The sequence below is a fragment of the Schistosoma haematobium genome, chromosome 6, assembly GCF_000699445.3.
Source record: "Schistosoma haematobium chromosome 6, whole genome shotgun sequence".
Classification (NCBI taxonomy): Eukaryota; Metazoa; Platyhelminthes; class Trematoda; order Strigeidida; family Schistosomatidae; genus Schistosoma; species Schistosoma haematobium.
Window position 1 is genome coordinate 22,267,792 of NC_067201.1, and position 26,058 is coordinate 22,293,849.

The 26,058-nt window shown below is 37.6% G+C and overlaps 1 protein-coding gene across 1 annotated transcript in view; it reads right to left on the reverse strand.

The window, feature by feature from the left end:
- Positions 1–8,380: 8,380 nt before the first annotated feature.
- Positions 8,381–26,058, reverse strand: part of MS3_00011072 (uncharacterized protein) — a gene marked incomplete at both ends in the record, with an annotated part of 74,431 nt that continues 56,753 nt past the window's right edge. Inside the window, 6 exons of the mRNA XM_051219475.1 lie at positions 8,381–9,216; positions 13,518–13,907; positions 16,722–16,928; positions 18,710–18,864; positions 21,186–21,517; positions 23,460–23,726. Of these exons, the coding sequence (XP_051065781.1) occupies positions 8,381–9,216; positions 13,518–13,907; positions 16,722–16,928; positions 18,710–18,864; positions 21,186–21,517; positions 23,460–23,726 (2,187 nt within the window). The remainder of the gene's footprint in view (positions 9,217–13,517; positions 13,908–16,721; positions 16,929–18,709; positions 18,865–21,185; positions 21,518–23,459; positions 23,727–26,058) is intronic.

Below are 26,058 nucleotides of genomic sequence, written 5' to 3' on the forward strand. Positions count from 1 at the left end.
ATAGCTGATATTGTTTGATTCGCCCACAAAACTGATGATCTTGAATTCAATTATCAATGGTATGGTCTTGGATGAAATGTAACTTAAAGTTTTAGATACAATCCTTACTTCATTGTATTTCCCTGTATTCATATGCAAGATCGAAAGTTTTTAACCAAATATACCAAGTTGGAAATAAGTCACATTTTATGATTTGTACAAAAAGAATATAATATTAGCAGAGGTAAGTCGTGCAGCGAGGACAGCTGAAAGATGCATTCCAAGTAAGGACCGGAGTCAGACGAGACTGTCTACTCTCTTCCTTCTTCTTTCTTCTGGTGGTCAACTGTATTATGAAGACCTCCACATCTCAGGGAAAACACAGAATACAATGGACAGCTCAGAATCAATTAGACGATTTGAACTTCACAGATGACCTAGCCCTCCTATCGCATACACACAAACAAATGCAGGTAAACACAGCCAGTGTAGCAGCATTCTCTGCATCAGTAGGCCTCAAAATACACAAGGGGAAAACCAAGGACCACCAATCCAATCACACTTGATGGCGAAAATCTGGAAGATGTGGAATCCTTCACGTATCAGGGAAGCATCATCGATGAACAGGGAGGATCAGATGCAGATGTAAAGGCGAGGATTGGCAAAGCAAGGGCTGCAACAACTGGAACTCTAAACAACTGTCTGTCAACCAATATCAGAGTCACGATCTTCAATACGAACGTCAAAACAGTTCTGCTCTACGGAGCTGAAACTTGAACAACTACTACAACCATTATCAAGGAGGTACAGGTATTTATAAATAGTTGTCTACACAAGTTACTCAATATCCAATTGCCGGATACCATCAGCAAGAGCGTTCTGTGGTAGAGAACAAATCAGCTTCCAACTGAAGAGGAAATTAGCAAAATCCGATGAAAATGGATAGGACATACATTACGAAAACCACCAAACTACATCACGAGACAAGCGCTAACTTGTAATCCTGAAGGGAAGCGGAAAAGAGAAATGCCAAAGAACACATTATATCGGGAATTAGAAACAGATATGAAAAGGATGAATAAGATCTGGAAATAGCTGTAAAGGATTGCCTATGACAGAGTTGGATGGTGAGTGCTTGTGAGCGGCCTATGCTCCTTCACGAGGAGTAGTGTGCGTAAATAAGTAAGTATGTATGTATGTTTTTATGTAAGAGGTAGTTAGTGTACAAGTATATTAGACAATGGAATGTAGACATTCTGATGAATATTAGGTGCGTGTTAGTTGTCACATATCCACAAGTGACATATGAACACTACCATAAATAAAACAAACTTGTTCAAAGTAACTTTACTCAAGCTATAACCTTAAGTTCATTATTAACTTTCTTCTAAACGAGTTCTTCTGGATTCAAATAGCTAATCATAACTGATAGAGTTTAGAGATGTCAGGAGTAAAACAATTATCCCAAATGATATTTTTCATTTTCCATTGATCACTCATACTACTTATATCTGACCACATCAGTAGCACACATCACACTTGTCTGCCCCTTTTAAAGCAGTCATTCTTGTGGTGGTTCTGCTCGCCATGTCACTTTCCTATTTTCTATAGTCTGTGCCAAGCTCTCCATCAAAATGTCGAGTCTGCGAAGTATTGACCAACATAGTTCCGTCAATCTTCCGGGCCATCAAAATCCGACCAACGTCCAGCACCCAGGACGTTCAACACCTGAGCTCCAGCGACCTGCTGAAACATCTACATCCGATGTATATCCAACAACCGCATGTCCCACCGCTCCTTTCCGCCAGCAGAACCCAATACAACCAACGCCACTCTCCAGGATACTCCATTCGACATCATCTCCCTGCGACAAATCGCTTCATCTAGTACCTCAGATCTAGGTCCGCAACAGCGTACACAGAACAGCACCCTTCCTACCTCCTGGTTGGTAATGACACCAAATGTAGTGAAGGAGAACATAGGTGAGAACATCCGATTATATTATGATTTTTACTCATGAAAATTCCTTTTTTTTAAAGTTTTCAACAGTAAATGTCAAGATATAACTTGTTATGATTTATCAAGCAACTTTCGTTTGTTTGTTGTTTTATCTTCAAACTATAGACACCTTCTAATGATGTTAATTCATGTTAATTCATGATAAAGAAAGAAACCTGTTGTTTTTGTTTGTTTGAGAATTGACAAGTGATGTGTATTATTATCATCATCATTCATATTAGTTAAGCAATTGTCAATATGAAATGAATAAAGTTTGTTGGTAGTAACCATTTGTTTTAGTATTGTTGAAGTTTACTTGATGTGAAAAAAGTAAGAATATGTTTTTGTTATATCCCTATGAGAATAGTGGATGGTAACTATCGGGATCCATATATGGATTAATACTACATATATATACTCCTATACCAACCGTTGTTGCTACCTTGACATGGTGGTCGGGCTTTCCTATCGTTATGAACTAGTCGAGCTATACTGATTGGAACAATCGTTCTCCAAGGTCCTACCATGCCAGACAGGTCGGTTGAAGAGTGATAAGATTAAAAGCAGCAAACTCAAGGTCTGAGGGTGAAGTCGTATTGCTGACTGTACAGAGGTGTGACGGCAGTAATATGTTTCCTTCAGACAACCAGCATAACAGCAACGCTGCCTTCCCACAAAGAAAGGGTTGGGTTAGAAAAGATCGACCCTGAAAATGCACATCTCGCCTTATCTCACAAATATCCGTCTCCAGCGGTAAGGTCTCAACAAGTGCGGAGCTAACATAAAAACTACTCCCAAAATGGTTGTGTGTGATCGACTTCAAGTGGTGATCCTTTGGGCAATGCGATCACGCTCTCAGGTCACTATGGCCACCTTTAATCCAATTCCCTTTTCAAGTACCTCCGGAAGAACCCTTCCACAGTGTGAGTAACCGGGATGTGATAACCGCCTTCGTACCTCTAGAAGCACTCGAGTTATAGTCCTATTGTATAATTGTTCAGCAACTAGATTATGAATATTCATATTTCTCTTATTATAGGCTTTATTTTTACCCATAGATTATTATTATACGATTTACCACTCTTGAGTTATGCCTAGTCTATTAATGACAGTCTCCCATAATCGCAGCCACTTTTAGCTAGATCTCCTACAAATGTTGTTCTAAATTTGATGGTGCGATGTGATCTGTTTGGTTTGTATATAAACCCAGTATGTTTGAAATATACGGTTCATATCGTAGAGGCTAAGATTGGCGTTCTGGGCTCAATAGGCAGGGCTAGTCAGGAAGAAGGACCCATAAGGATTCTAAACTACTCGTACAGGTTTATGCGTCATTGATCCAGTCGATAAATCACTGTTCTCTAATTTGAGGTATCATTACATTATAGAAATTGATAAGGGTACAAGGCCACAAGTTATAAAAAAATTTTAAGTGTTTCATTATTACCTGCTTCTAAGCTGTAATTTTGATCTTTTAAGTTAAATGTATCTACTTTTCAGTGTTAATTTTAAATAATACGACTCGATTTCAACAATTTCAGGGGCTGTGGAGATGATTAGGTTTTCAATTGAGATCATGAACCGATTGATTTTAGACCACATTTGGAAACCTGGAAGCACTGGACAACCGTTTCGTCCAATTTTGGGACTCCTCTTTGACAGTGCGCATCCACGATCCCGTTCGCAGGATTCGAACCCAGGGCCTTCGTCTTCGTGCGCGAACGCTTGACTTACTGCATCACTGAGCCGACAACCAATGGTGATAGTGTCTGACATCAACCAATGCACGAAATGGCGCCACCATCTCCCATTGTGCTGAGGTAGATATTTGTCTCTACCCGACATGAATTAGCTCCACTGGTCAAGTTTTACTTTGTACCTGAACTCTAAACAGTAGCAAATAGGATGAAACGCTATTCATAGATTTCAATATCAGTTAGTATCCAATTTAATTCATAGATTCAATAGCTAATACTTAGAATGCTTTTGTAGATCAAACTTAATTGTAAAGAATAGCTTTACCTTCTATGACAACTAATATCTCTTCAAATATCTTAGTTAAAAAATATTATGGTTATTGGCTTTTTGCTTTCACAAAGACTAGTTGTAACATGGATAGGAATGAAATAACACAATAACTAGCTAAAATATAATTTTAATATGAGTTTATTTCTTGTTCAACATTTATACATTTTATCAGAAGGGGTTTTGTGTAGATTTTAGAAATTTCACTGATTTAAACCATGAGCCAATTGAAGCTGGACCACCATGGAAAACCTGGAACCACTGGACAGCCGTTTCGTCCTAGTATGGGACTCCTCAGCAGTTTGCATCCACGATCCCGCCTTGTGAGATTCTAACTCAGGACCTATCAATCTCACGCCGGGCGCCTAACTAACTAGACTACTAAGCCGGCCGGCATTCAACGGTGTTAATGTCTAACTTCAACCAATCCACCAAGTTGTTCAAACTGACTCATGATCTCAATCAGTGAAATTTACAGATTTAACCAGTTATTAGCACTGTACACTTGAATACTTAATTGAATTCTTGACAAATGTAAAATGTTGTTCTGTTCTTCTGTTAATGGAATGATTGGAAATGTTCTTTCTGTTTTGATCACTACATTATGTGTAGTCTACTATCTCTGATTCCTCTGTGTGAAATACAATAGTCGATTATTGTTTCCTAATTTAACTGTCCTAGGCAAAGTTGGGTCATAAAGAAAGATATTGAAGTATAACTTAATATTCAGTTTAATTGAGTGATAATAAAAGCCTCATCTAAAAAATTAATAATTCTCATTTTTGTAAGAAATGTCATGAATAGAAATGTTGTAGATAACATTTACCTGAAGTAGGTAGTAAAATGTCTACGAATTTAGCACAAATAATTTGCCTACTTAATTAGTAGTTAGTAGTTAACGCATGAAGGAGGAACAAAAAGGCATCAATCAATACCAGCCGAACAAGAGCAGAAAAAGCAAAGGTACACGCTGAATACACAAAACTAAACAAGCAAGTGAAGAGAAGCACCGAAACCGACAAGCAAAAATATGTGGAAGATTTAGTAATGTCGACGGAAGACGCTGCAAGAGAAGGGAACGTGAGACAATTGTATGATACAATAAAGATATTCTGGAAATTGTCGTAAACCAGGACGACCAGTGAAAAGCAAAGAAGGCAAAGTAATCACCAACATTGAAGAACAGGGAAATAGGTAGGTAGAACACTTTAAAGAACTCTTGAATAAACCAGCCCCACTGAACCCACCCAATATCGAAGTAGCACCCACGGGCCTCCCAATCGATTTTGGCCCACCAACAATTGGAGAGATCAGCACAGCCATCAGACAAATCAAAAGCGGCAAAGTAGCAAGACTAGACAACATTCTGGCAGAAACACTGAAAGCAGACGTAACGGTCACTGCAAAGATACTCCACATTCTCTTCAATAAGATTTGGGATGAGGAACAAGTACCAAAAGACTGGAAAGAAGGACTTCTAGTCAAAATACGAAAGAAAGGCGATCTCAGCAACTGTGATAACTACAGGGGCATCACTCTTCTCTCAGTACCGTGCAAAGTATTCGGCAGGGTATTGTTAAACAGAGTGAAGGACTCCCTAGACGCCCAACTTCGAGACCAACAGGCTGAATTTCGTAAGGATAGATCGTGTACGAATATATCGCAACACTTCGGATCACTGTGAAACAATCAATTGAATGGAATTCATCACTTTACATCGACTGCATTGACTACGAGAAAGCATTTTATAGCGTGGACGGAAAAACACTATAAAGCTTCTTCGACACTACAGCATATCTGAGAAGACAGTCTTACGGATTAGACTGCAAAATTGTGTATGGAGGACAGTTCACAGACTCATTCGAAGAAAAGACCGGTGTCAGGCAATATTGCTTACTCTCACCATTTATCACTCTCCTGATGATCGACCAGACCATGAAAACGTCAACATCTGGGTGGGAAGAGCATGGGATACAGTCGACAGGTAAGATGAAGCTGGACGATCTAGATTTCGCAGATGATCTGCTTCTTCTATCACACACGCAACAACAAGTGAAGGAGAACACGACCAGTGTAGCAGCAGCCTCAGCAGCAGTAGGTCTCAACATACACAAAGGGTAAAGCAAGACTCTACAATACATCACAGCATGAACCAATCAAATCGCACTTGATAGAGAAGCTTTGGAAGATGTAAAATCTTTCACAAGCACTAACTTAGAATCGTGAATGAAAGTGGAAAAGAGGGTTGCCAAAGAACACATTACGTTAGGAAATAGAAGTAGATATGAGAAGGATGAAAAAAAGCTGGAAATAGCTGTAAACGATTGCCCATGACAGAGTTGGATGGTGAGTGCTTGTGGGCGGCCTATGCTGCTCGACGAGGGGTAACAGGTGTAAGTAATGATATTATAGTAGCAAATTGATTAACTTACAAATACTTGAATAGACAATACAAATAGCTCTATCAATAATAAGTTCACTGACCATTTATAGTAACTCCCATGACCCGTACATTTAAATATTTGAAAATGTACCGTTTGGCGTTACTTTCCTGTGTTAGACAACCAGTTAAACATTAAAGGGACTTGATAGACGTTTCTTCTTAGTATGGAACTACTCAGTAGATTATATCCACGAACCTTCCACTGAGAATGAAATTTACAACCGTCGGTTTCTCACGCGAACGCCTAACCTGTAGACCACTAGGCCAGGATCTAATAGTGTATAAATCTAGCATTAATCAATCAAAGATATTGCACTACCATTTACTATTGTCTTTGGTGGATACTTAAAACAGTTTGTGATATACGCGATAATTAACAGTCTCCACAACTAGAGTAATCACAATTATGGTATGGTCACTAGCGGCTGGCTTCTATGAGAAATTTCTGGAGTTTTAGATAGAAACCGTGATCAATGGTGTTAGATGTGAAAGAGGTACTCAATAAATGTAACGAATGACGGTTATGCAATATCGCCAATTGATTGAAATCAGTTCGACCCTCGGTGGAGAAGTCATCCTGAAGGTCTGATCAACAAGGCAGTAGAGCAACGTCAGGAGATGCAGTCACATGGTGGCCGGTGACCAACGATTGGTTCATACCCCATTTGTTCCATCAGGATCCTTGAGCTTATGTGCACCATTGGTCTTGAATCAGAGTTTTCTAACTCACCTAGGTGGACTGTCCGTGTTCACCAACCCGGGTAAAGCACTGCCTTCTCGCTACTGGAGTGTTGTTTATGAAATTGAGAGGATGAAAAGCGGATATCCGATGCTTTAACCAGGTTGGTGGATATGGAGTTTTCATCAAGGGAAGTTGGAAAACCCTCATTCCAAACAAATGGTACACATTAGCTTCAGGATCCTGATGGAGCAAATGGCGTATTAACGAATTGTTGGTCACTGGCTAACATGAAACTGCATCTCCACAAGTTGCTCCATTGACTTAAACCTGCAGGTGCATCTACTCTTTGTGTCCTCCCAAATTCTAATCTTGAGAACTCTTCATGTCCCTTCTTTTTGAATCCTCCTTGTCTGTTTTTTTCTCTTTCCAAATTTATTTCACTGGACTATACTCATTGGATAACATCAACAAACCTTCATCTTTCCGATTACTGCTTATACTTTTACTACTTCTACAACTATGGAATTTGAATAGACAATTGTATGTGTGTGCTAATGTGGTATGGCAACTCGAAGTTATGTACGTATGTACATACGAAGTTCTACGTTGTTGCTGACTGACTGACTATTATAAAACATCATTAACATACTGTTAAGCTGAAGTGAAAAACAATATCAGTAGAAGATTGTGGAGATTGTTGAGTTTAGATTGATATCATGTATAGAACAACGTTAAACCGCCATTGAAAATTTAAAAGCACTAGACGGCTATTTCATCCTAGTATGGAACTTCTCAATGAATGATCCCATACCAAAAGGACTCGGACCCAGGACTTTCACAGTCTTACGAGCAAACACTTAACCTTCATCATTATCTTCAATGAGTAACTACTTCGTAAACGAGACTGAAACTCTTTAGGTTTAAATCTCACGAAGTAGGATCTTGATTGAACACTGTTGAAGAGTCCCATACTAGAACGAAACAATCATCTCGTACTTTGAATTTTCAATGATGATCTAACATTCAATCTAAACTGTAACTAAATACATTTTCACTCATTTGAAATCAGAAGATTCATTTGTTAAAAACAAAACATACTGTATTATATGCATATTAAAAAGTGAAATCTAAATGCGTGACATACAAAAAAAATTCATAAAAATAAAGTGTAATTTTAACCTTCCCCCAACCCCCCCAAAAATAGAATATGTATTATTACATAACTATACTTGAAACATACATAGAACTAACATTTATACTCTACTTAATAAACTACTTATATATGTATGTTGATTACTTTGATTATTCTTATTATCAGTAGTATTAGTAGTAGTATAATTAGTATTAGTAGTATAAGTAGTAGTAGCAGTATCAATATTGATTAATGGATTATAGAAATTCTCTTCTGTAAATGAACTAGTTTGAGATTGTGGTAATTTTAAAAATGTTATAAATGGTGAATTACAAGTTGTTATAAATGAATTATGTAATAAAGGAGGAATAGAATGATTATTAGTTGTTATACTATTACAATCATAATGATCATGATCATGATAGATCTCATTTGATTGACATATACATGAAGAATCTAATGGATTATTATTATTATTATTCATCATCCTCATCGTCGTCGCCGACGTCGACGTTGTCATCATCATCATTGTCATAGGATCAATGATATAATCTATATGATTTGGATATGATGCCATAGATTGTTGTTGTAGTTGCTGTGGTGATTGTTGTTGCCTTGGTGATTGTTGTTCAATAGGTAATTCATATTGTAATGATTGTTTACAATGAAATGTTTGTAAATAATTCTGTTTTGTAGTTGTAATTAATTTTTTTGTAAATTTTTGTTTTAACCAATAAATCAATAAACTCATACTACTTATTAAACTAATCAATAAAAATAAACAACATAATATAATTACAGTAATTAAATATTGATTATGTTTTGATAATAATCTCCATTGATTATTGATAATTGATGTTTGATTATTGATTAATGGAATATGAATTATTTTTGAACTACTTACAATTGATTGACCATTATGAGTAATATATACAATTCTAATTTCATATTGTGAATCTAAATAGATTAGAAATATAGAAATAAACAATGAACAGAAAAGAGTTTAAAGTGATGGTGGTGGTGATTATTTGTGATGATAATCATCATTAAAACCTTCGATATGGTTAGTTACTAACTTGTTATAGGTAAACACGGATCTTGTGGAGTTCAAAATCCATAACTAGTTTAGTTTGATTCCTTCTTTCATAGCAGTCGATATCAAATAGTTAAAATGAACTCGTCATTGTCTAATGTTGTCTCTGTTAGAAGTGGTGTCATACAAGGTAGTGTCTTAGGTCCTTTGCTTTTTTTTTAGTGTTTATCAATGGTATTTGTGAAAGTTTTTGTGTCGGTAAGCCCCTTCTATATTCAGATGATCTTAAAGTAGTATATTCATTTTCTCCATATGAGCTGAACAATATGCAAAATTGCATCAATATGGAGCTTAACAAAGTAGTGTAGTGATGCTAAAAATGGCAGCTGAAGCTTAACACAGCTAATTGTAGACGGATATGCTTCGGCGACACATCACTCAACTTAGATCTTACCATAAATGAAGAAGTGTTATCTAGGTTACATACAATAGTAAGCTTAGGACTTAGGTACTCCTACGACTTGTCGTCTACAGAATAGGTATTGAAACAAACCTCCAAGTCTTAACATCTTATAGATTGCATAACTTCAAACCTTTATAACAACAAGTCACATATTTTGATGTATAAAGTTTGTGTTTGACCAGTCCTAGAATACGGCACATTTATCCTTAGTTGTGTGTGGATAAAGAATAAATTAAGATTGGAATCAGTACAGAGACGATTTACACTTTGGATTCTTGGAACTGATTGTATCATGAATTATAATTCCAGATATAATAAACTTGGACTCGACTCTTTATAGAAAAGGTGACTCAAGCTAAATCCAATCATTACTCCTCTGAAAATGCATTAAATGTTCTAACCACCTGTAAGTGTATCTTATTCCACAAGTAGTATTATGGGAACTTTAAATGTTTAACTATTCTTAGCAGTGAATTCCCTAAGTAAAATCACCTACCTGCTGATACTTTACATTAACACCGTCTCTGGCAACCTTAAATAATCTGAATAATATCTGACATGAACAGTATATCACTGAGTCATATGACATATACATTATGGTAGAGTTGATTGACGTATTTTAGTAAGTATTGCTTTGTTGTTCCATACTCTCTGTTTCCATTTTACTTTCTCTAGTTGTAGATGATTATCATTCATTTGATCTGGCACAGGAAATGATCTTAATTACATCGTTCATAAATCAACAGGCTGTCCATTTAAGAAGAATTAAAGGTTTCCGACTGATGCATTAGATTGCTGTAATATACATGTACTACCTAAACAATTACTGAACTAGTATACTTAAAACTTCCTTCTGTCACATGTTTGTCCTCTCATCACATACAGATAATCAAAATTATAGATACGTTAAGTAAGCATGAAAGAGTAGTGCCGTAAAGCTAACAGGTAGGGGAGTAAGTGTTAGGTCCCGACAAGCATAGTGAATGGTAACTTTTGGGATCAATTTATGGACTAACACTAAAAGTATATTTCTATTGTATAGTTATTGAGTAACCAAACTATGTATATTCATATTCCTGTCATTATAAGCTTTATTTTGACCTATGAACCATTATTATACGTTTTACCATTCTTGAGTTATACCCAGTATACTAATTACTACCTCCCTCATTCACAGCCACATTTGGCTAATTCTTGTACAAATGCTGTTTCATATTTAACTGGTACAGTATAGTCTGAGTGCTCTGCTAATGTATACGTAACGATACCGCCAATTAGAGAACAGTGAATCATCTACCGGATCAATGACGCATAAAGCACGTCTAGAGCAGTCTAGAGTCCTTATCAGTCGTGCTTCCTGATTAGCCCAGCTATTTACGTCCAGAACACTAATCTCAGCCTCTGCATGTATTTCATGTATTTCAAACATACTGAGGTTTATATAACAACCATACAGACCACATAGTACCATAAAATATGAAACAACATTTGTACAAGAAGTAGCCATATGTGGCTGTGAATGTGGCAGAATGTAGTTAATAGACAGGGAATAATTCAAGAATGGTAAATCGTATAATAATAGTTCATAGGTCAACATAAAGCTCATAATAAGGGAAACACGATTATTAATAGTTTAGTTACATAACAATTATACGATAAAAATATACGTATAGTATTGGTCCATAAATGGATCCCAAAAGTTACCATTCACTATGCTTGTCGGGACCTAACAGTAAGCCAGTGTGCGTAAGAGTCAGCGAAACAATGAACATGATTCATATGTACATATATATATATTTAGTCAAATGAATAGAACATTGAATCAATTAAGCGATTACTAGTGAAGCTATCCGAATGAATATATGAGTAGGCAGTAAGTAATACTCAAGTATACATACTCATACAAGTGCAACAATAATAAAAGTACAATGATATAGATAAGTTGTTATAGTACTCATGACTCTATCCATTGAACAAGTTAACAAAAGCTTTTAACCAAATTAAATGTGAACAAATTCAATTGCATATGAGCTTTTATAAGAGATTAAGCGTTCATGTGAGAGATCAATAGATTCTGAGTTCGAATCTCGTGAGAGAGTAGAATCGTAGATGTACATTGTTGAAAAGGAGTCCCAATTACTAAAACGAAATGATGGTTTAGTGTATCTAGGTTTTCTATGATGATGGATTCATGAATTCAATGAATGAAATAAATTACATTAATTTAATTGGTTAGATTTCTTAGAGAAGTTTTCATTGATATGAATTCGGTTTAAGATTAGAAAATTACCTTGGTCACTTTAGAATCTTAACTGTGAGGATTATTTATTTAGACGCATAAACATTGATACAAGGAGGTACCAAATAAATATGCACCACAATGAGTCATTCGATTTATGTGATGGCTAGGATACTGCCCGCGTACCCAAACCAAAACAGGTGGTTAACTTACGAGGACACACCTTGAGAATTTGACCTGCAGATCTAATCCATAAGGCAGTGAAGCAACTTGTGAAGATGCAGTTCCATGGTAGTCGGTGACCAACAATAGGTTCGTCCTCTATTTGTTTCCTTAGGATCCTGGAGATCATGTGCACCATTGGTTTGGAGTCATAGTTTTCCAACTCAGCTTGACAAATTCTCCATATCTAACAACACGGTTAAAGCAGCGGACATTCTTTTTTCGTTCTCTCAATTTCGTAAACAACAGTATTGCCGCGGGAAGCCAGTGAGTAGGACTTCCCCGACAATGATTGTATGTACGTGGCCATGTGAGAACATTATAAGGGGGATAGTTGACTCTCCCCACTCTCGATCGTGCCAGCGCATTTAGGGGCTAGGTTCTCTAGGTCATATCATGGACTGAATTTTTTCAGACAGTTATTGAACATGACAAAGCACTAGATATGTATTTTATCCTAGTGTAGAACTAATCAGTAGTGCCCATTCACAACTCCATCAGGGTCTCGTGATCTCATGGAGGGCGCTTAATATTTAGATAACTAAATAACTATTAAATGGTTGTAAATTTCCAGCTTTAAACATTCTCGAATATTGAGCTCCCATCTTCTAACGAGTTTGATGGGTGGCTGATTGATTACCGAAATTGCTGAACTCCACTGATCATGGCATTTTATTAGAACTCTGAGAACTACCTCTCAAAATAAGTCACTGGTGATCATACGATTCCATCAACATAAACAGATCTACTTTATTGTCGTTTCCTTAACCTTTTATAATCAATATCAAACTATACTACTCGTGAAGTTAAGTCAATAAAACTAGTGATCATAATGCAAATTAATCAAAAATTATACACTTCTTTACAGTCAAACTATCAATTGCCCCGGTAAAACCGAGAGTGAGGAGAGTCAACTCTTCCTCTTGAAATCCTCTCATATGGCCACGTGCATACAAACACTGACTTCTCGCGGAGTGGGAGTTTTTTTTTAAGAAATTGAGGTGACGAATATGTAGGATTCACCTAAGTGAGTTGGAAAACTCTGATTCAAAACCAATAGCTCATATGGGTTCCAGGATTGTGATGGAACAAATGGCATATGAACCAAATATTGGTCACCGGCCACCATGTGACTGCATCTCCTGACATTGCTCCACCTTTAGGTCAAAGGCTCTAAGTGTGACTCCCTAAAAAAACCATCTGCTTCGATCTGGGCACCCGAGCAGCATCATATCCCATACACAAAATCAAGTGATTCAATGTGACGCATATGTATTCAATAAAATCAATAAAAACTATACCTTTATTTAAATTACTTAATACAATCCATGAATTATGTAATTGTCTTTGAGTTTCTTCCCATATCTCTGTATCTAATTGACGAAATTGTACATAAAACATAAATGGATGATTAAATTTTTCAATTTTTTGATTATTATTTATCTTAAAGTTGTTGTTCGTATCTTGTTCAGTTATGAATGGAATTGTTGAAGACGAAGACAAAGACGACGATGAAGAAGGCGAAGATGAAGAAGTAGTAGTTGTTGTAACAGAAGAATCTGTACTATCATTAATCAACTCTGATTGATTTAAATCATAGATTGATGAAGATAATGGTGTAATCAATGTTAAATTTAATGCATTCACACGACCTTGGACGGAAGTGATTGTAAAAGGGATATAACCATATTCTGTAAAAATAAATGTTGAATAATCAGAATGGAAACTTATAGAGATTGTAGTAATTTTATTAGCTAAATACATGCGTTGATCTAAACTAAAAAACCATTGTCCCCACCCGTGTTCTGTTCACTACATTTGGTGTCGCTGCCAACCAGGAGGGGAGGGGTGCTGTTCTGCGAACGCCGCTGCGGATCTGGAGCTGAGGTGCTAGCTGAGGCAGTCCGGTGCGGAGAGGTGGCATCGAGTGGAGTGTTCTGGAAGGGTGGTGTTGGCTGCAGCGGTTTCTGTCGATGAAGAGGAGCGATGAGACCTGCAACTACTGGGCGGACATCGGATGTAGATGGCTCAGCAGACCGTCGGAGAACGGGTGTTAAGTGTCCCAGGTGCTGAGTGAATGTCGGATGTTGTTGCCCCGGCAGGTCGACGGAGCTATGGAGGTCAGCTCACCGCAGATTCGACATTTCGACGGAAAGCGTAGCACAGACTGCGGAAACGAAGAATGGGGCATGGCGAGCATGAACCACCGCAAGAATTACTGCTTCAGAGGGGGGACGAGTGTGCTGTGTGCTACTTATATTGACATAAGTAGTATATGATGTTAGTCGTGAACAGAAGGTTCGGCAGCAGAGAGACAAGAGGATCGAACAGTGAAGAATGGAAACAGAATGCAGTTTGTATGAAAATTCAAGAACAACGAAGTCTGAGTCATTTTGAGACAATCGATTGACATTTTGCAAGTTAAGCATTTACTTTATGATTGTTAGATTTTATTAACAAATCCTGTAATTTTGTGTTAAATAAATTCGATTGTCCCCACCCATGTTCTGCTCACTACAGAAGTACTAGACTGTTGCTTCATCTTTTCATTGGACTCCTCAGCAGTACGCATTTATGATTCAACACGTAGGACTCAAATCCAGGACTCCTGGTCTCATCTGTGAATGATTATTCTTTAGATCACTGAACTGGTATCTAATGACGTTAATGCCTAACCTAAATCGATCCACGACATTGAACCATCGTACACAATTGTCTGAGATTTAGTGAAGGATAAAGAAATCATTTATCTTCAAGATTGTAACCAAATTCAAAGCATTAATTATTAATTCAACTGATAGATATCAGACCCGTGTACTTGACTATCATTCATACCTTAACTGCAAGGTTTGATAATACAATTTGATAGCATAAACAAGAGTAAATAGAGGGTGGTTTTATTATTTTAGACCGTAATACTAACACCGAACCCTTAATCCTAATGTAGTGAATGAGAACACATAAATGGGGACAACCAAATGTATTTGAATACAAAATTACAGAATATCTCGGTAAACTCTGAGCACAGTAAATACTTCACCAATCACTCTCTATTCTCGTTTTCGCTTAATTTTCTCAACATTCTGCCTCCAGGCATTGTAATTTTAATTGATGATACATACTACTTATATCTGTCGACATCTATCCAACTGGTGTTCATTTTTCTCATTTCTGTCTCCATTTCCCAGCGTAATGTGTTCTTTAGTCTTCCTCGTTTCCTTTAGTATTGAGGGTTACATGTGAGGGCTTGCCTTGGGTTGCGGTTGGACGCTTCCCTCAATTTGTGTCCTATCAACTTCCAGCGCCTCTTCATGATTTCTTTCTCCGCTACAATCTGGTTTGTTTTCTCACGAAGTAGGTTGTTGTTGATGGTGTCTGGTCAACGGATCCGAAGTATTTCGCGTAGACAACTGTTAATAAACATTTGTATCTTATGGATGATACCTTTCATAGTTCTCCAAGTTTCCACTCAATACAGTAGAACTGTCTTGATATTTGTATTGAGAATTCTGACTTCGGTGTTGGTTGACAGACAGTTGTTCTGAGTTCCAGATGTTCTTCAATCGTAGATATTCTGCTCTTGCTTTGCCGATCCGCGTCTTCACATCTGCATCAGATCCACCATGCTCATCAATGACGCTGCCCAGACATGTGAAGGGTTTCACATCTTCCAAAGCTTCTCCATCAAGTGAGATTCGATTGGTTCATGCTGTGTTGTATTGGAGAATCTTGCTTCTCCTTTTGTCTATTTTGAGACCTACTGCTGCTGAGGCTGCTGCTACACTGGTCGTGTTCTCCTTCATTTGTTGTTGCGTGTGTGATAGAAGAAGCAGATCATCTGCGAAGTCTAGATCGTCCAGCTTCATCTTAGCTGTCGACTGTATCCCATGCTCTTCCCACCCAGATGTTGACGTTTTCATGGTCTGGTCGATCATCAGGAGAGTGATAAATGGTGAGAGTAAGCAATATTGCCTGACACCGGTCTTTTCTTCGAATGAGTCTGTGAATTGTCCTCCATACACAATTTTGCGGTTTAATCCATCTGTCGACATCAGTAGTATACATTATACTAACACTAAATTTAAGAACCTACTGATACTTTGATCATTAGAACTGTCTATACTCGATAGCTAACATGTTGACTTGATATGTACATCATGATCTTGGAACGATTTATACATCTGATCCAACTTTCAAGTGATGATATCTTCAAAAAAGGAACATTTCCAACTACATATGTATCAGATGGGTTTTTGTGGAGATTGTAGTAACTTCAATGGTTAAGATCATGAGTCAGTTGAAGCTAGCCCACCATGGAAAACCTGAAAGCACTGGACGGCCGTTTCGTCCTATTGCGGGACTCCTCAGCAGTGCGCATCCACGACCACGCCCCCCGTCCAGTGCTTCCAGGTATTCCATGGTGGTCTAGCTTTAACTGACTCATAATCTCAACCATTGACATATATATACATATATAACAAATAATATAAATATTATATTATTACCATGACTAAGAGTTGCTGTACGAAAATTTACAAAAGTTGATTCACCACGTCCAACAGCTGTTTTAGCCCATATATATAATGAATAATTAGTATTCATTTTTAAACCTGATATACGTGTTGCACATTGTTCTGGATCTTCAATTGTTATAGAAGAGATCATTTGAGAAGTTTTCTTTGAAATTCTTTCAATTGTATCAGTTAAATTATCTAAAATTTAAGAAAGAACACAATGTTTCATTAAGAAATTTGAATAAAAGGAATTCTATGAAATACAGTACAATGGAAGATGGTCGGGCAATTTTGTGAATTGGTTGAAGTTAGACATTAACACTGTCGAATGCCGGCCGGCTCAGTGGTCTGGAGGTTAAGCATTAGTGCGCGAGATCGGAGGTCCTCGGTTCGAATCCCAAGAGCGGGATCATGGATACGCACTGCTGAGGAGTCCTACAGTAGGACAAAACGGTCTTCCAGTGCTGCCAGGTTTTCGATGGTTGTCTAACATCAATCGGTTTATGACCTCAATGGAAAACCTAATAATCGCCATGATATATGGGCAAGAATGATAATGATTTGTTGTCTGCTTAGTCAAACATGTAGATAGTCTGACAGGTATCAGATGAGTTATATATTCCCTTATCCTTATAATTGTTATTGATTGTTGTTCGATTGTGTCGGGTTTTGGTGTGGAAATATAGTCACGTTCTAGTCAGGCTAATCACGCGTTTTTGGTCTGAGTTGTGTTAAAGTCCTGTAGAATAGACACTGGGAGGGAATCTACTGTAGATATTCGTCTGAGGTACATTAACGTCCCATACGTGTAAACGTGGAAGCTCAACCGTTATAACACTCCATAACCCCATACTGAGAAATACAAGTGGATACAACAATTTAGAGGTTATAAGATTCATTCTACTTCATACTTATACGGAAGATATATTGACATTCAATTGCGAGCTCCTTCTCTCTAAGGATTCAGATTCTTAAAATTCTACGGAATACGGACAGAATCTAACTTCATTTTCGGCGGGATCGTGAGTGCGTACTGCTGAGGAGTCCTAAAATGGTACGAAATAACTGTTCAGTGTTTCCATGTTTTCCATGATGGTTTAGCTTCAATTCACTCATGATCTCAACTACAAAATTAATATAATTTATTGTTCCTAAACACTCTTATATCAACAAACTGAACTAGTGGTTAAACGTTCTTTCACGAGACAGAACATCCTGGGTTCCGTTCGTATTAATGGAGTTCCGTACAAGTACTAAAACAGCTGTACAGTTCATTCAGCTTTTTCAACGGTTTTCTAGTTTTCATAGGTCCATGGTTTCAGTGAACTTGTTGAGTAAATCATAGTACCAAATTTTACTAAGAATATTTCAAATTTGAATCGCTTGATTGTTGTAGTAGGAACTGACTCATTCAAATAACACTTCGAAGGTGAACTTAAAGATTAAACCTTCGGTCGAGTGTGCTGTCACATGGCTACACGTACACAGTCACTGTCAGGGAATTCCTACTCAATGGCTGCTCATGGGGGGGGGTGTTTACGAAATAGAAATGACGGAAAGCGACTGTCAAGCGCTTTAACCGGTTTGGTAGATTTAGAGGATCTACCTAGGGGAGTTGGAAAACTCTCATTCCAACTCAATAGTGTATATGATCTTCCGAATCCTGAGGGAACAAGCGGTGTATGAACCTATTGTTGGTCACCGGCTACCATGGAACTTCATCTCCTTGTGTTGCTCAACTGCCTTATGGATTACACTTGTAAGTGAATGTCTCAGGCTGTGGATTCCTAAGAAAACTATCTCTTTGGTTTTGGGCACTCGGGAAGTATTCCATCCCTTACACAATTGAATGACACAGTTTAGCGCATAGATACTTGGTACCCCCTTGTATCAATGTTTATGTGTGAACGAAATTGAATGAAAGAGAGGGTGAGGGTGGGAGAAATGGGAAATCAGGCAACTAAAACAATTTAACATACTTAAGTATATTTCTAAATCATATGAAATTAAATTTCCATTTAAAATCATTGGCTTAATCCATGATACTTCAATATGATTAACACCAATAAATGTAATAGTTAATTCAGATACTTTCTCTGGTACACCTTCTTCAGTTTCTACAATGATTGCATCACTATAAAAGAAATGAAAATTGAAAATAGATTTACAATAAAATATAAGAGAAAAATTTTGTGGTTCAATGTAACTGTTTAATGGAAAAACAGAGAGTGTATACATCGACGAGATTGTGATCGATTCTCAGCGACGTCATGCGGAGTCACCAACTATTGGTTATGATAGTCATGAGGAACACAATCAAGTAGTCTGCATCTACCAATATGCCTAGGACTAGGAGTTAGTGATTTCAACGACTGATGCCACGTTTTTGGTTTGGCCGCCCTTAACTTTCCTACAACCAACCCCAACACTAGTCAGCGTTGCGCGTCGTGCATACATTGCGTCTAGCCTCACTATTAATTACCCGGTGATCCTAACAGATGCAAGCAATATTTCTAGGACATTTGTAGTCAAATACTATAAGCTTATGAGTATCTTGTACTCTTAAGGGCCACGTTGGTCGACCATAAAGTAGAACAGAACAAACTGCCGCGCAGTATACTCGTCCCTTAATTGACAGACCGATATCTCGTTTTCTCTATAGGTGACGTATTTTGGCAAAAGCCAAACGAACTTTTTGAATCCGTGCAAACATTTCTTCAGACACCAACTCATTAGATTTGATCAGACTTCCAAGATAAGTGAAGCTGTCGACGTGTTCGACTACTCCACCCGCTCTCCTCAGTTCAGGTGTTGATGTAGGCTAGTCTTGAAGTGGCAACTTAGGTTTAGAGGGGGAAACAACGTATTCCAAACATTCTAGCATTGTTGCCTAATGCTATCAAAAGACTCTGCATTTTATCAGCGCCTTCATCAAACAGCACTATGTTATCTGTGTATTCTAAGTCGATAAGTGGACCTCCTGGAAGGAGATCAATGCACGAGAATTCAGTCGACGAGAACGTTATTTCCATCAGTATTTGTATGACGAAGTTGAACAAACGTGTAGATAGTTGACAACCTTGATGGACACCACTTGAGGTTGCTAAATCAGATGACAGTTCTCCACAAGCTCCGAGTCAAATTGTAGTGTTCGAGTAATGTGCTTTCACAAGGTTTATGAACTTCTGAGGTACACCTTTCAATGACAGACACAGAATCTGTGAGTCCACAGAGTCAAATGCTAATTATTAAATCAAGGAAAACTATCATTATCGGACGCCGATAAAAGTGCCTCTGTTTTAGAATCTGATGAATAGTGAATATGTGGTTGATGCAGCCTCGAATAAGTGTGAAGCCAGCCTGGTTTTCTCGTGTTTGTAGTCCATGAGTCTTTGTTAAGCGTCCGATAAATATTGAGGCTAGTATTTTAGATGCTATATTAGTTAAACTAGTCCCTCTGTGATTATCACAGGATGTTTTCCCCCTTCTTATGTATTGGGAAAATCAATGATTACGACCAGTCAGATGACGTTACGTCCAACTCCCAGATTTTAGCTAAAATATTAGTCAACCTAATCGCTAAAACTGGACCATGTGCTCTTCCTCGTTTCAGATTAGCTATGGCCTTTTAAAATTCAATGTACTATTCAATGTAGTGCTACACGATTCCATAGATAGATAAATAGATAGCTAGATAGATAGATAGATGTGTGGATAGATATATAGATACTACCAAATGCCCCGGTTCAACCGAGAGTGGAGACAGTCCGCTTTCCTTCTCAAAATGCTCTCACATGTCCACGCGTACATAGCCTCTGCCAAGGATGTCCTACTCACTGCCTTCTCGCAGCATTACTGTTGTTTACAAGATTGAGAGGATGGAAAGCGAATGTACGGCGCTTTAACCAGGTTGGTGGACAGAAAGAGTCCACCTAGGTAATTTGGAAAACCCTGATTCAAATCCAGTGGTGCACATGGGCTCCAGTATATTGATGGAACAAATGGAGTATGAACCATATATTGGTCACCGGCAACCATAGAACTGCATCGCCTTACGTTGCTCGACTGCCTTGTGGATCAGACTTTTAGGTCAAAGGCTCCAGAAGTGGCCCCCTAAGAAGACCACCTGTTTCGGTTTGGGCACCTGTGCATTATCACAGCTCTCACACAAATCAAATGAGATTTGTTTGGCGCATATGTATCTGGTCCCCCCATGTAACAATATCTATGTGATCATATAAATAATGCTAGACCATCATAGAAAACCTAGAAGCACTTGATAACCGTTTCGTCCTAATATAGAGCTCCTCGTCAGTGTGCATCCATAATTCCGCACCGCGAGATTCAAACCCAAGTCCTATCAATCTCGCATGTGAAACATTAAACCTTTAAACCATTGAGTCGGCCAACATTCAACCGTATTCATATTAATTTATAAATTACTTTAAATATTACCTTTCTGGTCCAGCATATTGTATATTAAGTATACGAACCCATATTTTTAATTTTGTTTTACCCGGTAATTCATTTAAATAAACTTTATAATAATCATTGTCATATTGAATACTTGAATTTTTCATTGTATGTAAATGTTCTAATGTAGATGACCTAGTTATTGGGATACTTTTAGTATTGATTACATTATTATTATTATTATTATTATTATTATTATTATTATTATTATGAATAATATCTCTATTCATTAGTTCATTATCTATCAATGTTATAGATGACATTCGACGTAGATTTGGAAATGACCAAGATGGAGGTTGTTCAAGAATATAATCCTTGAAATAGAAAGAAAAAGTAAAGAATTTATGACTAAACGTATAATGATTTTATGATAATTTCACTGATTGAAATCACGTGTCAATTCAAGCTAGACCACCATGGAAAACCTGGAACTACTGAACGGCCGTTCCGTCCTAGTGTGCGACTCCTCAGCGGTACGCATCAACGACCCCGCACCCCACGAGATTCGAACCAGGACCTATCGGTCTCGCTTCAGACTCCTAACCACCTAGACCACTGAGCTGGCCGGCATCCAACGGTGTTAATGTCTAACTTCAACCAATCCATGAAGTTGCGCCACCATACACCATTGTCATCAGTGAGTTGATATCTCACAACAGATCTGGTAATTGTCTATAAAAGACTAATTAGTGATTTTCATCATTATACAAGCTAATGAATTTCTGGACTCAGTAGTTAAGTCAATAATATGATAGGGTCTGAGTACTAGAGTGAATATCAACTCTGTGTTGCCAGTACATCTAGCTGACGAGTCCTAAATAGGATGAGATTAACATCATGTGTAATAACGATGTTGCAGATCAAATCCTGCTAAAACATTTTTGTGTTATAGCAATTAATAAATTATCAGTAAAGTTTTAACCGGATCGTTCAGTTTTATTGGGATCCTAGGTCAATAACCTTGAAGTGCTTGACTTCAGTTTCATCATAGTATAAAACAGATTACCAACTCGCTGTGAGGAAGATACCAATTGAAGATAATGCATGATAGATACTTAATGTCGTGTGTTGGTTAAAGTTAGACTTAGGAAGCACTGCATGAAGCAGGTCGATTTTCTATAGGTTAAGTGTTCATTCACGAAACCTAAGAGTCTGGGTTTGATTCCCAGATTCAGAGTTGAGAATTCTTAGTGCTAGAAAGTATCAGACTAGAGCAGAATGGTTGTACACTGCCTCCAAGTTTCTTATGGTTGCTTAAACATGTTCGATTCTCGATTCCAATATAAGTAATAAACGCTTATATATCAAGGTGTTCAATTCTTTCTGTACTCTACTAAACACCCTTAAAGAAAACGACAACAGTTTGAATTATTCTTCACAATTCATCTAACTACAAAATGATTTTGATGGAGTTTTGTTCTCTAAGCTGGATAGTTTATTCGTGGAGCTTTCATCATTTTTCTTAACCATTGATTGATAAATTGGATTGGAAATGATGCACAAATATAGGAACAAAAATCAAACCAATTAGGAGATACAACCAAAACAAAGAAGTAAACAATGACAGGTTTAAAGTCAACAAAAACCAATCAACATCAAGCTGTGAACTATATGTGGAGAAATTCGAATACTTCACTTCTACCTGAAGTTTGTGCTGATGATGTTGTTCAGAAGAATAATGAAAGCTCCACGAATAAATCATCCCATTCAGAGGACAAAATTCTATCAAAATCATCTATCTGAGCTACAAATCTTCTCCACCATCACAAAATGATTTGAATATCAGGAGTCAGTTGAAGAAAAAAACGATTGATGTTAGACCACCATTGAAAACCTGGAAACACTGAACGGCCGTTTCGTCCTATTGTGGGACTCCTCAGCAGTGCGTATCCACGATCCCGCTCGCGGGTCTGTTATGAGATAGTAACTCCCTGAAGACAATTGTGAATGTGTCACTCAATTTCGTGGTTTAGTTGAAACTAGACATTAACACCATTGGATGCCCGCCGGATCAGTGAGTTTAAAGGTTAAACGTTGGCGCACCAGATCGATAGGCCCTGGGTTCGAATCTTGCAAGCGAGATCATGAATGCGCACTGCTGAGGAGTCCCTTACTAGGAAAAAACGGTCGTCCAGTGTTTCCATGATGTTTCAATGTTGGTCTAACATCAATCGGCTCAAGATCTTCATCAATTACTTAATAATCTTCACAACCTTATACTGATGAAAATGAAAACGAACCAAAAAAGTTTCTAACCTGAACTTTTTTATAAAATTCACATGAATCATTTGATAAATCAGCATTACACCATTCAATTCGAAATCCTTGAAATATACCATTGATTTTTAATAAGAAATTAGAATCTTTGATCATTTTCCAACTGAGTAATAAATGATTTGAACCAATATATAGAACTCTTAATTGAATTGGTATTAATTGTGGTATATCTTCACCTGAACGACCAGTAAATATTAATGGTTTAGTACCAGATGAACCTAAATAGTTTTCAGCTTGTAAAGTAACCTATAAAATACAATATAATACCCTTCCATAAATATGTATGAAGTAAATAGTATCATAGTTATAATTCAATGTTTGCAATGTTAACAGTATTAAAATGAATTGATTAGTCTTTGAATGTTACCAATGTCATCAAAGTTTATAGTGTTCACTTATTGTCCTACAATTGATTGATCATTGAATGGTGATCAATGTCATGTGTGTCAAGTCCTTCTTAGTATAGATCGAATGCTATCGACCAAGATTCAATGTGGCCATTAGTCCAAGCACCATCTTATCACAACATACTGCACGCAATATCGAGTCAATTAGACTAGTGGCCATATTGCAACTTGGTCGATAGCATTCGATCTGCACTAAGAAGTACTTGACATACATGACATTGATCACCACACAGTGATCAAATAATTGTGAGTACATCTCAGTCCTATAGGAGGTCAGTCACGGCCCGGATAGCTCAGTGGTAACGTGTCTGACTGTGAAGCTGGGTGACATGGGATCTGATCCGTCAGGGAGCACCAGTTCCCTCAAGATTACAGGTACACCTTGCTGACGAGTGCCAAATAGCACGAAACACGGGTTCAGGGTTTCCTGTTGACTACCTCCAACCACCATCTTACCACTTATTGGGTGTCCTACTCACGTTTATTTACGTATTCGGTGAATGTTGAACGTCAGAGTTTGATTTTCACCAAACATTTTACTTCAAGAGGTTTAAGTTATCTGTAATTGTCCATTATAAACATATCTAGTGCAGTTTTCACTTGATTTTTTACTTGTATCTTCTGAAGTGAATATAACTACACTGCATTACACAGGCAAGTGGCTATCAGGACTCAGTAACTAAGTGGATAGCGCGATGGCGTTCGAAGTGAATGGTAGAAGGTTCGAGTCCCCTAGTGAACATCAACTCTGAGATGCAGGTACATCCAGCTGAGGAGTCTCAAATAGAACGATACGCGCGCCCTGGATTCCACTGCTAGTCATTATCCATTTTTGCTTATGTCTAGTGTAGTATCATTATTTATTTACTTACATATGTCATCGAGAGGTAACAGGATTAAGTAAGTAGTATAAGGTTTCACTACAGTACAGATGTTTCCAATGTACAGTAGATGAATGAAAAGTGTTAGAATAGTGAGGAGGACACACTGTGAGCGTTGATGAAATTGGTAACATAAGATTGAGCTCCCAAATGTCCTGGCACAACTGAGAGTGGGTAGAGTCAGCTCTCCTACCCAAAATGTTCTCACAAGTTCACGCATGCATACAACCAGTAACAAGAAAGTCCTACTCACTACCCTGTCGCAGCATTACTGTTGTTTACGAAGGTGAGAGGAAAAAATGAGAATTTTTGGTGCTTTAACCAGATTGATGAATATCGAGGGATCTCCATAGGGGAGTTGGAAAACCCTGACTCAAATCCAATGGTGCACATGAGCTCCTGTATCCTAAGGAACATGTATGTTCTGATGTTGCTCCATTGAACCATACTTTTAGATCGAAGGCTCGGGGTGTGGCCACCATCTGTCTCAGTCTGGGCACCCAAACAGTATCACAGCCCGCACAGAAATCATGTGACTTGTGTGGCGCATATGTATTTGGTTCCCCTTTGTACCAATATTCGTGTGTTCAAATGCATAAATTAATAAATAATAACATAAAGCATATCAAATCAGGATGAATTCTATGTACTATTGTTGATTTAAAGATCAGTGGCCAATGGACAACGGCGAGATTATAATTTGTGGACGAATCAATCACGAATAAGATAACAGGTCGCAGATTTTGTCGCAAAATTCACTCATTCATTCGGATAAATAGAATTTTGGCAATAATAGCTGATGTCAGTTCGTGATGAAAACCCTAAATCTAATTTCTAACCTTAATCATCAACCGTAAATCGTAATTTGAATCCATGGCATAGGTTTATAACCCTCATTTGGTTCTGGTTATTAGGTGGACATTTACAAAGTCAGTCTGACGTCGCTCAAAGGTCGTTCATAAATTAAAATTTCGGTCAGTCAGCTACAACGTAGGACCAGGGACCTAAATGCATCGGTCCAAGTAGCCATACCTCATTAGTACAACAACATAAACAGTGAATTCATAGAAGTAGTTAATTCAATTGTGGTGATATATAAAAGAAAGATTGCATATAAGGATATAGTACAGGAAGAAAGAATTAGTTCGTAGAAAAAAAGATATACAGTGATTTTAGCCTCATATTTTAGAGGGAGACAAAGAGTGTATACATCTAAACTATTGTAATCGATTCTGAGCCATGCCATCTAGAGTCACTAACCATTGGTTACGATAGTCTCACCGGACAATC